The 14,775-nt window shown below is 44.3% G+C and overlaps 1 protein-coding gene across 3 annotated transcripts; it reads left to right on the top strand.

The window, feature by feature from the left end:
• Positions 1 to 238: 238 nt before the first annotated feature.
• Positions 239 to 5,386, top strand: LOC119312912 (disease resistance protein Pik-2-like). 3 transcript variants are annotated; one of them, XM_037588695.1, is made up of 4 exons: positions 239 to 440; positions 520 to 608; positions 1,479 to 2,636; positions 3,021 to 5,386. In XM_037588695.1, the coding sequence occupies exons 3-4, from the start codon at positions 1,633 to 1,635 to the stop codon at positions 4,975 to 4,977; spliced, it is 2,961 nt and encodes a 986-aa protein (XP_037444592.1). In that variant the 5' UTR covers positions 239 to 440; positions 520 to 608; positions 1,479 to 1,632; the 3' UTR covers positions 4,978 to 5,386. The 3 variants fall into 3 exon arrangements, with proteins under 3 accessions (XP_037444592.1, XP_037444593.1, XP_037444594.1); XM_037588696.1 differs by lacking the exon at positions 520 to 608; XM_037588697.1 differs by lacking the exons at positions 239 to 440; positions 520 to 608 and adding an exon at positions 639 to 985.
• The last annotated feature ends 9,389 nt before the right edge of the window (positions 5,387 to 14,775 follow it).

Here is a 14,775-nt window from a genome sequence, read left to right as displayed (position 1 = left end):
GTTAGGATTTCTTGTTTTTTGATATCTCGTTGGCACCTATGATGACTTCGTATCTTAAGATGTTTTGTTAGCTCAAAAGTTTGAAGATGTTCATATGGGTAGAATTAATGTGTGTGCGTCTGTGTTATTTATAAAAAAAAGTTCAAACATGTCTTTTACAAAATAGTCTCCACCGTAATTTGGTAAGGTCTTGCCGAATGTCACCGTGAGTGGGAGTGACTGCTGTCTGCTGGCTCCCCGTCCTAGTGCCGCTGCCTCCGCTCCATGGGATGGTAGTGAAACCAAATTTTCTGGATCTAAGCTAGACACCAACCCTAGAACACGGAAGCCCCCCATCCGCTTGCGCCGCCGCTGTCTTCTCGGTCTTCACCGGCGGCCGCCTTGACCGGTGGCGCTCACCTCCGTGGCCAGCTTTAGGATCCCCTTCAGTGGTTCCACAGGTCCCTCCTCCTCCCTCTCCTCTGCCCCATCTCTGCTCCTTCTTTCGTTTTGTCATCTGATATCCATGGCAACCTACAGTTACTCACCGTTGCGGAGTAGCCGACGAAATGGACTCCACGCCGTTGCGAGCAACTTAAGGCCTTGTTCGGTTCCAGAGGGATTGACAGGTATTGGCAGGGATTAAATCCCATCTAGTTCAAATTCCCCCCAAATCCCCTCCATTCCACTCCAATCCACTTGGGGAGTGGCTTAACCGAACAAGGCCTAAGTATGCATCTATCCTGCTTATTCTCGGTCTTCACCGGCGGCCGCAGTGACCAGTGGCGCTCTCCTCAGTGGCCAGCCTTAGGATCCCGTTCATTTTTTTTTTTAGTGCCTGCTCCTTTTTTTTTAGAAAAGGAGGTCATCCCCCGGCCTCTCCTCCCTCTCCTCTTCCCCATCTTTCGTTTGGTTGTCTGATAACCACGGTAGCCTGCAGTGACTCACTGTTGTGGAGTAGCTGACGAAATGGACTCCATGCCTTTGCGAGTTGCGACCACCTTAAGTATGCATCTACCCTGCTTATTCTTGACTTTATTTTGTACTATTCCTGAAGAAAATGTGTAATCTGGAAAATATCATTGGATGGACTCTATTGAAGTGGATCTGCATATGCTGTCCGCATTTCGTAGTGTTGAACAATAATTTCATAACTATGCAAGGAGGTGTTAAGCATGGACGGAGGATGCAAGGAGGGTTGTCTTTTGTTGATTTTCGTTTCAATTCAACGGCGAATTAATTGGATCCGACAGTCGTGTGGCTACGCAATTCAGCTAGTCGTAATATTGGGTCTACTATCCATCAGCTGTAAAGTTTCAGCCGAGGGATAATATCGATGACAGCATTTCTCTAAGTTTTTGTTTGGGGATGAATTAATACTTGGAAGAATGATTTGGTTTTCTGATTGCATGTGTTTAACCATTTTCCTACTTTATCAATTTCTGGCCACTAGTAGGCCTCTCCTGATCTTTACAGTTTCTTTTCCTTGTGTTTTGTAGTTTGACAAATGGGAACTGCTGATTAGGGAATGGGGTGAACTGTCTGTCAGCGGCTCTGTTGATCTGACTTTCTGCGACTGACTCAAAACGTTGCTGCACTTGAAACATCAGGAGATATCACATTATTACAGTGAAGAGCACATAGAACAAAAAGATGGAGTTTGTGGTGGGTGCTTCGGAAGCCACAATGAGATCTCTGCTAGGCAAGCTGGGTGGCCTCCTTGCCCAGGAGTACACTCTGATCCGAGGAGTACGGGGAGACATCCAGTACATCAATGATGAGCTCACCACCATGCAGGCCTTCCTTGGTGATGTTAGCTCTGTCCCGGACAGTCATGACCGCCGGCTGAAGGACTGGATGAAGCAGATCCGTGACATGGCATATGACACAGAGGACTGCATCGATGACTTTGCTCACCGCCTCCCTCGTGACTCCCTCGGCGATGTCCGATGCTCCTTCATAGTGACGATAGTCTATGAACTATGGACGTTGGGGCCTCGCCGTGACATTGCCTCCAAGATTGCTGAACTCAAGATCCGGGCACAACAGATTGCTGAAAGGCGCGGCAGATACGGAGTGGACAACCCAGGCAACAGTAACAGCAGCAGCTCTGTAGCCGGAGCCCCCCGCATCACTAGGCATGACATTGCTGAGCATCTGATGGGTAGCCGTCAGCTCATCCGTACGGAGAGGCCCGTGGGTGTGGCAGAAGACATGGAAAAGCTTGGAGATTGGTTAAAGAAATGTGATAATTCTTCTGGAAAGCATCGAGCTGTTCTGTCCATAGTCGGTTTCGGTGGCATGGGAAAGACCACCATTGCAACGGCATTGTACCGAGACTTCAGGAATGAATTTGACTGCCGGGCCTCAGTCACTGTTTCCCAGAATTACGATGAGGATGAAGTGCTCAGGGATATTCTGAGTCAAATCAAGCCACAGGACAGCGAACACGACCAACAAGGAAGTAGCAAAGGAGGTTTGGAGGAAAGAAGCCTAGCTACAGATATTAAAAGCTCAGTGAAGAGAGTTCTCCCACTGATCTTTGGCCAAAGGCAGCAGGGCAATGATGGCAGCTCTAAATGGACGCAGAACAAGATAGAAACGATGAACCGTGATCAACTTGTCGAAGAATTGGAAGGGCGACTGAATGGAAAGAGGTACGTCTCAACCATCATTTTGGATTTTGTTAAATACTACATCTACGCATTTTTACTTGTCCTATCAAACTTTTACAATTTAGCTTCTACTGGATTTAAGGCTATCTAGATTCTAAAATAGCTATGTAAATATCATTATATTTTGGTTTTTGATGAAAAAAGATCATTATATAATCAGGAAATAAAACCTGAATGCATAAATAGGTAAGCTATAAAAATTAAGCACCCACCATTGCATGTATATTTCCATTTCCAAATATATATACCTAGCTAGGTAAATAATGACACATTTTTTTTCACTATATGGTTATCGCAAAACACAAACTTGAATAAGCAGACATTTCTTTTTCTCATATGTATTTAATTATCCTATAATCTTGGCAGGTATCTCCTCTTGATTGATGACATATGGTCTGCAGAAACATGGGATAAGATCAGAAGTTGGTTGCCACGTGAGAATACAAAAGATAGTAGAGTAATAGTGACTACAAGATTTCAAGCTGTGGGTGCGGCTTGCTCCGAAGGAAATGTAACTGATCATCTGCATACAGTTGATGCCCTTAGTGGTACCGACTCCAGAAATTTGTTTTATCACAGTGTTTATGAATCCAAAAATAGCAAGAAAGTACAGGTGCATGAGGACATATGGAAATATTGTGGGGGGCTGCCTTTGGCGATAGTTAGCATGGCCGGTCTTGTCGCATGCAACCCCAAAAAACAAAATGATCACTGGAGTACAGTTTGCAAGTCATTATTTCCAGAGCAGGTGGCTCCACTTACCCTGGATGGTGTCACAACAATACTCGATTATTGCTACAATGATTTGCCTGCAGACCTCAAGACCTGTTTATTGTACTTGAGCATATTTCCAAAGGGTTGGAAAATTAGCAGGAAGCGTTTGACAAGGCGTTGGATATCTGAATGCTTTGTCAGTGGGAAGCAAGGGCTGACCGCGGATGAAGTTGCAGAGACATACTTTAATCAGCTCATAAGAAGGAAGATAATACACCCTTTGGAGCACAGCAGCAATGGGAAGGTAAAATCGTTCAAAGTTCATGACATGATCCTTGAATACATCGTGTCCAAGTCAAGTGAAGAGAATTTCATTACTGTTGTTGGTGGCCACTGGCTGATGCCAGCACCTGGCAATAAAGTCCGTCGACTCTCGATGCAGAGCAGTGGTTCCAAGCATGGGAATTCGACAAAAGGCATGAACTTGTCTCAAGTGCGATCACTGACTGTATTTGGAAGCATGAACAAGCTGCCTTTCCATTCATTCAATAATGGGATAATTCAAGTGTTGGATCTCGAGGGTTGGAAGGGTTTGACACATAACCATCTGAATGACATATGTCGAATGCTTGTACTGAAGTATTTGAGCCTCCGAAGAACAGAGGTTGCGAAGATTCCCTCCAAGATTGAGAAGCTTCAGTATCTAGAAACTCTTGATGTAAGGGAGACAAATGTTGGCGTCCTGCCCAAAGCTTTCGGCCAGCTCCAACGGCTCCGCAGCATGTTCGGAGGGAGTAAAAACCCACGGAAGGCGTTAAAATTGCCTCAAGAGAAAAATAAGGTGCAAATGAAAGCACTTCGTATACTGTCAGGGATTGAGATCACCGAGCGCTCAACAGGTGTAGCAAGCCTCCATCAGCTCACCGGGCTAAAGAAACTTGCCATTTACAAGCTGAACATAGAGAAGGATGGACCGACCTCCACACAATTGCGCTCCTCTATTGGGTATCTCTGCAGCTGCGGCCTGCAGACTCTAGCAATCAATGATGAGAGTTCTGGTTTTATCAACACACTGGATTCCATGCCCGCTCCTCCAAGATACCTCATCGCCCTCGAGCTGTCGGGAAAATTGGAAAGAGCTCCAAAGTGGACTGAGAATCTCAAAACTCTATACAAGCTAACCCTTTCCGTGACAGTTCTCCGTGCTGATACTTTGGAGCTCCTCTGCGACCTACCTAAGCTGTTCTGTCTCACCTTCTCACTCAATGCAGCGAAGCAGCACGAGGAGGACGTAGAGGACATGCTTCAGGAAAATAAACGCCTCGGTGGTGGGGAGATCGTTGTTCCACCTGGAGGTTTCAAGAGCCTGAAGCTGCTTCGCTTCTTTGCAACTGTCGTGCCTAGGGTGACATTTGCAGCGGAGGCAATGCCAGCAGTTGAGAGGATCGATATGCGGTTCCAAGCCTTTGAAGGGGTTTACGGCATCGACAGACTTAAAAGTATCCAGGAGGTGCATCTCAGCGTTGACAATCAAGCAGATGAAGCAACCAAATACTTGGTTGGATATCTGAAGAAAAACACACACAAGCCAAAAATAATCACTGATTGAAGGACTTATATTGTCACTCGGAGGCTCGGAGCGCGCTCCAGCTGTACTGGTCCTCCCTTTGCGACAGAGGATATGACATGTGGTTCATCATCGAAGTCAGGTTCTCTACGACATGGATTTGAGTGTGACTGTTTTCTTCCAAATAAAAATTACGTTGATCTTATTGCGTCCTATTCAAATTTGTAGTATTGTGTACTATCGTTTCCAGACCTTTTGCTTTTATTAAGTGGAGACTGTTCCATAAACTCTGGATTGTACTGTGGCCGGCTGTAAAAAAGCTGAGACTGCATCCTACCATCTCGATACTGCTTGCATTATGGATTCTTTCTGTAGTGTCTGACTGAATTTGCAATATGTATGCCATGTTGTACTTTTGCTTCCATTAGCGACTGCCTTTATTTCATACTTATATTGTGTTTTACCGGGATCTTTGTTTTCACATCCATCACTGAAAAATCGTTACTCCATTTGAAAGCTTATCATATACTAAGAATTAACCTCCATTTGCAGATCATAAAGTATGATCCATGTGCTGATCTTTATGTTCATTGATTGCATAAACTAGGCAAACCACATTTGGAGTATGTATGAAGTATTTTTCTACACCTGGTCTTTCTGTGCTTACTTGTTGATCCTCGTAGCAGTGATAATAACGTCAGATCCAAGTTAATTCTGTCTGTTTAGTTATAAAGAGAACTTGAAAGTATATTTCACCTACTTTAATTCTGAACTTTGTCCCTTGCATACATGTTGTTAATTAATGATCGATGCTAGTGTACTGTTAACCTCATGGTCTTTGATTACTGTCAAATGTAAAACTGTGTCTCATGGTCTTTGCTGACTGAAATATCGTAGAGTTCATCCTGTGTATTGTTCAAGATGGTCGATGCTTAGAATATTGGTACAGAAGCCACAAAAGCAGAAAGCGGGCATATGCAGACTCCTGTGGGCTGCCACATTATTCCGCAAGAATTGTGCTGAAATGTATATCCCCTTCTCCTGGCCCGTGCACTACTGATTACCAACGATCGATCATTAGAAAGACAGACCAAAATGGCAGAGTGAGCACACAGGTAATGGCTTTAATCAGTCTCATAAATCTGGGCCTGCGAGTGATCCACCAGTTGTGTCAGCTTAAATTTGCTGTAGGTGAGAGCTAACGGCGCACATTACCTGTGTGCTGGAGTAGGAATGTGTTTTGTGCTGGAGCAAGTGCAGAGTAGGGTTGCAGTTTTCTTGCAACTGTTGCCAAGCTGAGCTATGTAAGCTCACGAAATTCAGTGGTCCTTGTGTGTCTCCTCTGCTTTGCTACTCTGTTTCCTCTCTGCTCTGCTCTTGCTAACCGCTTTACTACTCTGTTTCCTCTACTCTGCCTGCTCTTGCTAATTTCTTTCAGTTCAGGCCCTAGGGCTACTCTGCTTCCTCTGTGCGCGCGCGTCCACAGTCCACACACAGGCCGAGCGAGGTGGTGTGTCAGATGCTCGCAACTATACTCAGCATGCAACGTACAACTGTTGTGCCGTCGACTGTCCAAAGAAGGCACGCGTTATAGTCGTTTGTTGTATATTCGAATGACATTGATTCACATAATATTTCTTAGATTGGCATTTCAAAATTACTGAAGATTACCTGCTAGCATCCATTCCTCTATCGAAGAAGAGAAGAGCACATACAAAAAAAAAAAATTGGCACGGTAATGCACATACTGTGCCAGACATGCTCGAGCAACGACCAAAGTACACGGCCGAACGATACAAAATGGAGAGGTAGCCCTCTAACAAAGCAAATCCTGGGATCTCTGTACCATCCAGAGACTACGCTATCATAGAAGAACAAAGGGAGGCCTGAGTACAACGCCATGCCATGTCCTAGCAGACCTAGGCTCCATGACGCCCTCAGGAGGGAGAACAGGCGCAGAGCGTCGCCGCTACCGAGTCCAGAATAGACAAGGGTCTTGACCCGAAGCCCGGACATGGAGAGGAGAACCACAACAATGTCTTGTGGAAGATAGAAGCTTCCGCGAGCGTCGCCTCATCGGAGCCATAGCGCGGAGCTTTCGCACAACACCTTACCCATGTCATTGAAGGAAATATGCCCTAGAGGCAATAATAAAGTTGTTATTTATATTTCCTTATATCATGATAAATGTTTATTATTCATGCTAGAATTGTATTAACCAAAAACTTAGTACATGTGTGAATACATAGACAAAACAAAGTGTCCCTAGTATGCCTCTACTTGACTAGCTCGTTAATCAAAGATGGTTATGTTTCCTGACTATAGACATGTGTTGTCATTTGATGAACGGGATCACATCATTAGAAAATAATGTGATTGACAAGACCCATCTGTTAGCTTAGCATAATGATCGATAAGTTTTATTGCTACCGCTCTCTTCATGACTTATACATGTTCCTCTGACAATGAGATTATGCAACTCCCGAATACCGAGGAACACCTTGTGTGCTATCAAACTTCACAACGTAACTGGGTGCTCTACAGGTGTCTCCAAAGATGTTTGTTGGGTTGGCATAGATCGAGATTAGGATTTGTCACTTCGTGTATTGGAGAGGTATCTCTGGGCCCTCTCGGTAATGCTCATCACTATAAGCCTTGCAAGCAATGTGATTAATGAGTTAGTTATGGGATGAAACATTACGGAACGAGTAAACAGACTTTTTGGTAATGAGATTGAACTAGTTATGAAGACACCGACGATCGAATCTCGGGCAAGTAACATACCGATGACAAAGGGAACAACGTATGTTGTTGTGCGGTTTGATCGGCGAAGGTAGAAATCAAGAAAAGAGCATCAAGTGTTGATGGTTAACAATATCACTAGTTTCAAGAAAAAGGCAAAGGGAAAAGAAGGGGAACTTCAAGAAGAACGGCAAGCAAGTTGCTGCTCAAGTGAAGAAACCCAAGTCTGGTCCTAAGCCTGAGACTAAGTGCTTCTACTGCAAAGAGACTGGTCACTGGAAGCGGTACTACCCCAAGTGATTGGCGGATAAGAAGGATGGCAAAGTGAACATAAGTATATTTGATATACATGTTATTGATGTGTACTTTACTAGTGTTTATAGCAACCCCTCAGTATTTGATACTAGTTCAGTTGCTAAGATTAGTAACTCGAAACGGGAGTTGCAGAATAAACAGAGACTAGTTAAGGGTGAAGTGACGATCTGTGTTGGAAATAGTTCCAAGATTGATATGATCATCATCGCACACTCCCTATACTTTCAGGATTAGTGTTAAACCTAAATAATTGTTATTTGGCGTTTACGTTGAGCATGAATATGATTTGATCATGTTTATTGCAATACGGTTATTCATCTAAGTTAGAGAACAATTGTTGTTTTGTTTACATGAATAAAAACCTTCTATGGTCATACACACCAACGAAAATGGTTTGTTGTATCTCGATCGTAGTGATACACATATTCATAATATTGAAGCCAAAAGATGCAAAGTTAATAATGATAGTGCAACTTATTTGTGGCACTACCGTTTGGGTCATATCGGTGTAAAGCGCATGAAGAAACTCCATAAAGATGGATTTTCGGAATCACTTGGTTATGAATCATTTGATGCTTGCGAACCGTGCCTTTTGGGCAAGATGACTAAAACCCCGTTCTCCGGAACAATGGAGAGAGCAACAGATTTGTTGGAAATCATACATATTGATGTATGTGGTCCGATGAATATTAAGGCTCACGACAAGTATCATTATTTTCTGACCTTCACAGATGATTTGAGCAGATATGGGTATATCTACTTGATGAAACATAAGTCTGAAATAGTTGAAATGTTCAAAGAATTTCAGAGTGAAGTGGAAAAATCATCGTAACAAGAAAATAAAATTTCTGCGATCTGATCACGGAGACGAATATTTGAGTTACGAGTTTGGTCTTCAATTAAAACAATGTGGAATAGTTTCACAGCTCACGCCACCTGGAACACCACAACGTTATGGTGTGTCCGGACATCGTAACCGCACTTTATTGATATGGTGCGATCTATGATGTCTCTTACTGATTTACCACTATTGTTTTGGGGTTATGCATTAGAGACAACTGCATTCACGTTAAAAGGGCACCATCTAAATCCGTTGATACGACACCATATGAACTGTGGTTTAGCAAGAAACCCAAGTTGTTGTTTCTTAAAGTTTGGGGTTGCGATGCTTATGTGAAAAAGTTTCATCCTGATAAGCTCAAACCCAAATCGGAGAAGTGTGTCTTCATAGAATACCCAAAGGAAACTGTTGGGTACACCTTCTATCACAGATCCGAAGGCAAGATATTCGTTGCTAAAAATGGATCCTTTCTAGAGAGAGTTTCTCTCGAAAGAAGTGAGTGGGAGGAAAGTAGAGCTTGATAAGGTAATTTGTACCTTCTCCCGAATTGGAAAGTAGTTCATCACAGAAATCAGTTCCAATGATTCCTACACCAATTAGTGAGGAAGCTAATGATGATGATCATAAAGCTTCAGATCAAGTTACTACCAAACTTTGTAGATCTTCCAGATTAAGATCCGCACCAGAGTGGTACGGTAATCCTATTCTGGAAGTCATGTTAATAGATCATGATGAACCTACGAACTACGAGGAAGCGATGATGAGCCCAGATTCCGCGAAATGGCTTGAGGCCATGAAATCTGAGATGGGATCCATGTATGAGAACAAAGTATGGACTTTGATTGACTTACTCGATGATCAGCAAGCCATGTTAAATAAATGGATCTTCAAGAGGAAGACGGACACTGATAGTAGTGTTACTATCTACTAAGCTTGACTTGTTGCGAAAGGTTTTCGACAAGTTCAAGGTGTTGAATACGATGAGATTTTCTCACTCGTATCGATGCATAAGTCTGTCCGAATCATGATAGCAATTGCCACATTTTATGAAATCTGGCAAATGGATGTCAAAACTGCATTCCTCAATGGATTCTTTAAAGAAGAGTTGTATATGATGCAACCAGAAAGTTTTGTCAATCCTAAAGGTGCTAACAAAATGTGCAAGCTCCAGCGATCCATCAATGGACTGGTGCAAGCATCTCGGAGTTGGAATATACGCTTTGATGAGTTGATCAAAGCATATGGTTTTATACAGACTTTTGGAAAGGCCTGTATTTTCAAGAAAGTGAGTGGGAGCTATGTAGCATTTCTGATATTACATGTGCAAGACATATTGTTGATTGGAAATGATATAGAACTTCTGGATAGCATAAAAGGATACTTGAATAAAAGTTTTTCAATGAAAGACCCCGGTGAAGCTGCTTACACATTGAGCATCAAGATCTATAAGATAGATCAAGACGCTTGATAAGATTTTTCAATGAGTACATACCTTGACAAGATTTTGAGGCAGTTCAATATGGAACAGTCAAAGAAAGAGTTCTTGCCTGTGTTGCAAAGGTGTGAAATTGAGTAAGACTCAAATCCCGACCACGGCAGAAAATAGAAAAGAGAATAAAAGTCATTCCCTATGCCTCAGTCGTAGGTTCTATAAAGTATGCTATGCTATGTACCAGACCTATTGTATACCTTGCTCTGAATTTGACAAGGGAGTACAATAGTGATCTAGGAGTAGATCACTGGACATTGGTCAAGAATATCCTTAGTGAGGACTAAGGAGATGTTTCTCGATTATGGAGATGATAATAGAGCCCGTCGTAAAAGTTACAACGATGCAAGCTTTTACACCAATCCAGATGACTCTAAGTCTCAATCTGGATACATATTGAAAGTGGGAGCAATTAGCTAGAGTAGCTCCGTGCAGAGCATTGTGGACATAGAATATTTGCAAAATACATACGGCTCTGAATATGACAGACCCGTTGACTAAACTTCTCTCACAAGCAAAACATGATCATACCTTAGTACTCTTTGGGTGTTAATCACATAGCGATGTGAACAAACCCTTTGCGTGTTGATCACATGATGATGTGAACTATGGGTATTAATCACATACAGATGTGAATATTGGTGTTAAATCACATGGCGATGTGAACTAGATTATTGACTCTAGTGCAAGTGGGAGACTGAAGGAAATATGCCCTAGAGGCAATAATAAAGTTATTATTTATTTCCTTATTTCATGATAAATGTTTATTATTCATGCTAGAATTGTATTAACCGGAAACATGATACATGTGTGAATACATAGACAAACATATAGTCACTAGTATGCCTCTACTTGACTAGCTCATTAATCAAAGATGGTTATGTTTCCTAACCATAGACATGTGTTGTCATTTGATTAGTGGGATCACATCATTAGAAGAATGATGTGATTGACATGACCCATTCCGTTAGCCTAGCACTTGATCGTTTAGTATGTTGCTATTGCTTTCTTCATGACTTATACATGTTCCTATAACTATGAGATTATGCAACTCCCGTTTACCGGAGGAACACTTTGGGTACTACCAAACATCACAACGTAACTGGGTGATTATAAAGGAGTACTACAGGTGTCTCCGAAGGTACATGTTGAGTTGGCGTATTTCGAGATTAGGTTTTGTCACTCCGATTGTCGGAGAGGTATCTCTGGGCCCTCTCGGTAATGCACATCACTATAAGCCTTGCAAGCAATGTAACCAATGAGTTGGTTACGGGATGATGCATTACATAACGAGTAAAGAGACTTGTCGGTAACGAGATTGAACTAGGTATTGGATACCGACGATCAAATCTCGGGCAAGTAACATACCGATGACAAAGGGAACAACGTATGTTGTTATGCGGTTTGACCGATAAAGATCTTCATAGAATATGTAGGAACCAATATGGGCATCCAGGTCCCGCTATTGGTTATTGACCGAGAATAGTTCTAGGTCATGTCTACATAGTTCTCGAACCCGTAGGGTCCGCACGCTTAACGTTTCGTTGACGATATAGTATTATATGAGTTATGCATGTTGGTAACCGAATGTTGTTCGGAGTCCCGGATGAGACCATGGACATGACAAGGAACTCCGGAATGGTCCGGAGATAAAGTTTGATATATGGGATAATAGTGTTTGATCTCCGGAAGGGTTCCGGAATTCACTGGAAGGGGTTCCGGATGTTTCCCGAAATGTTTGGGTACGAGAACACGTTATTTGGCCCAAAGGGGAAAGCCCACAAGGTTTTTGGAAAGCGCAAAAGGAAGTTTTGCAGAGTCCAGGGGCCAGACGCCAGGGTCCCTGGCGTCTGGGTCCAGACGTCGGGAACCCTGGCGTCTGGCCCTGGAGTCCGAGAAGGACTCTTGCCTTTCGGGTGAAACCGACTTTGTGGAGGCTTTTACTCCAAGTTTCGACCCCAAGGCTCAACATATAAATAGAGGGGCAGGGCTAGCACCAAAGACACATCAAGAAACACCAAGCCGTGTGCCGGCAACCCCGTCCCCTCTAGTTTATCCTCCGTCATAGTTTCCGTAGTGCTTAGGCGAAGCCCTGCGGAGATTGTTCTTCACCAACACCGTCACCACGCCGTCGTGCTGCCGGAACTCATCTACTACTTCGCCCGTCTTGCTGGATCGAGAAGGCGAGGACGTCATCGAGCTGAACGTGTGCAGAACTCGAAGGTGCCGTGCGTTCGGTACTTGGATCGGTCGGATCGTGAAGACGTACGACTACATCAACGGCGTTGATAAACGCTTCCGCTTAGCGATCTTCAAGGGTATGAAGATACACTCCCCCTCTCGTTGCTATACCATCACCATGATCTTGCGTGTGCGTAGGAATTTTTTTGAAATTACTATGTTCCCCAACACCCTGGTGGCCGGCCTCCTCCTCCCACCTTTATATATGGGGGCAGGGGGCACACCAAATGGGACAACATTGTCTTACCCATGTGCGGTGCCCCCCTCCACCGTTGACTCCTCCGATAGTATCATTGTAGTGCTTGTTGGGGAACGTTGCAGAAAATAAATTTTTTCTATGCTTCACCAAGATCAATCTATGGAGTCATCTAGCAACGAGAGAGAGGAGTGCATCTACATACCCTTGTAGATCACGTGCGGAAGCGTTCAAGAGAACGGGGTTGAGGGAGTCGTACTCGTCGTGATCCAAATCACCAGAGATCCTAGCGCCGAACGGACGGCACCTCCGCGTTCAACACACGTACGGTTGGGGAAGACGTCTCCTCCTTCTTGATACAGCAAGGGGAAGGGAGAGGTTGATGGAGATCCAGCAGCACAACGGTGTGGTGGTGGAAGTAGCGGTGATCTCGGCAGGGCTTCGCCAAGCTCAGCGAGAAGGAGAGGTGGTACGGAGGGAGAGGAAGGCGCCAGGAGCAGGGGTGCGAAGCCCTCCCTTCCCCCTCTTTATATAGGGGCCCTGGGGTGCGCCGGCCCCCTAGAGATTGGATCTCAAGGGGGGGGGCGGCCAAGGGGGTGGCTTGCCCCCCAAGCCAAGTGGGGCGCCCTCCACCCCTAGGGTTTCCAACCCTAGGCGCAGGGGGAGGCCCAAGGGGGGCCCTAGGGTTTCCAACACCAGGGGCTGGTTCCCCTCCCCACTTCAGCCCATGGGGCCCTCCGGGATAGGTGGCCCCACCCGGTGGACCCCCAGGACCCTTCCGGTGGTCCCGGTACAATACCGGTGACCCCCGAAACTTTCTCGATGGCCGAAACTGGACTTCCTATATATAATTCTTCACCTCCGGACCATTTCAGAACTCCTCGTGATGTCCGGCATCTCATCCGGGACTCCGAACAACTTTCGGGTTGCCGCATACTAGTATCTCTACAATCCTAGCGTCACCGAACCTTAAGTGTGTAGACCCTACGGGTTCGGGAGACATGCAAACATGACCGAGACGACTCTCCGGCCAATAACCAACAACAGGATCTGGATACCCATGTTGGCTCCCACATGTTCCACGATGATCTCATCGAATGAACCACGATGTCGAGGATTCAAGTAATCCCGTATACAATTCCCTTTGTCAATCGGTACGTTACTTGCCCGAGATTCGATCGTTGGTATCCCAATACCTCGTTCAATCTCGTTACCGGCAAGTCACTTTACTCGTACCATAATGCATGATCCCGTGACCAACCACTTAGTCACTTTGAGCTCACTATGATGATGTATTACCGAGTGGGCCTAGAGATACCTCTCCGTCATACGGAGTGACAAACCCCAGTCTCGATCCGTGTCAACCCAACAGACACTTTTGGAGATACCTGTAGTATACCTTTATAGTCACCCAGTTGCGTTGTGACGTTTGGTACACCCAAAGCACTCCTACGGCATCCGGGAGTTACACGATCTCATGGTCTAAGGAAATGATACTTGACATCGGAAAAGCTGTAGCAAACGAACTACATGATCTTGTGCTACGCTTAGGATTGGGTCTTGTCCATCACATCATTCTCCCAATGATGTGATCCCGTTATCAATGACATCCAATGTCCATGGTCAGGAAACCGTGACCATCTATTGATAAACAAGCTAGTCAACTAGAGGCTCACTAGGGACATGTTGTGGTCTATGTATTCACACATGTATTACGATTTCCGGATAACACAATTATAGCATGAATAATAGACAATTATCATGAACGAGGAAATATAATAATAACCATTTTATTATTGCCTCTAGGGCATATTACCAAAAGTCTCCCACTTGCACTAGAGTCAATAATCTAGTTACATTGTGATGAATCGAACACCCATAGAGTTCTGGTGTTGATCATATTTTGCTCGCGGAAGAGGTTTAGTCAACGGATCTGCGACATTCAGATCCGTATGCACTTTGCAAATATCTATGTCTCCATCTTGAACATTTTCACGAATGGAGTTGAAGCGACGC

The sequence above is a fragment of the Triticum dicoccoides genome, chromosome 5B (assembly GCF_002162155.2).
Source record: "Triticum dicoccoides isolate Atlit2015 ecotype Zavitan chromosome 5B, WEW_v2.0, whole genome shotgun sequence".
In the NCBI taxonomy this organism is placed as follows: domain Eukaryota; kingdom Viridiplantae; phylum Streptophyta; class Magnoliopsida; order Poales; family Poaceae; genus Triticum; species Triticum dicoccoides.
This window is presented reverse-complemented; position numbering and strand designations above follow the sequence as displayed.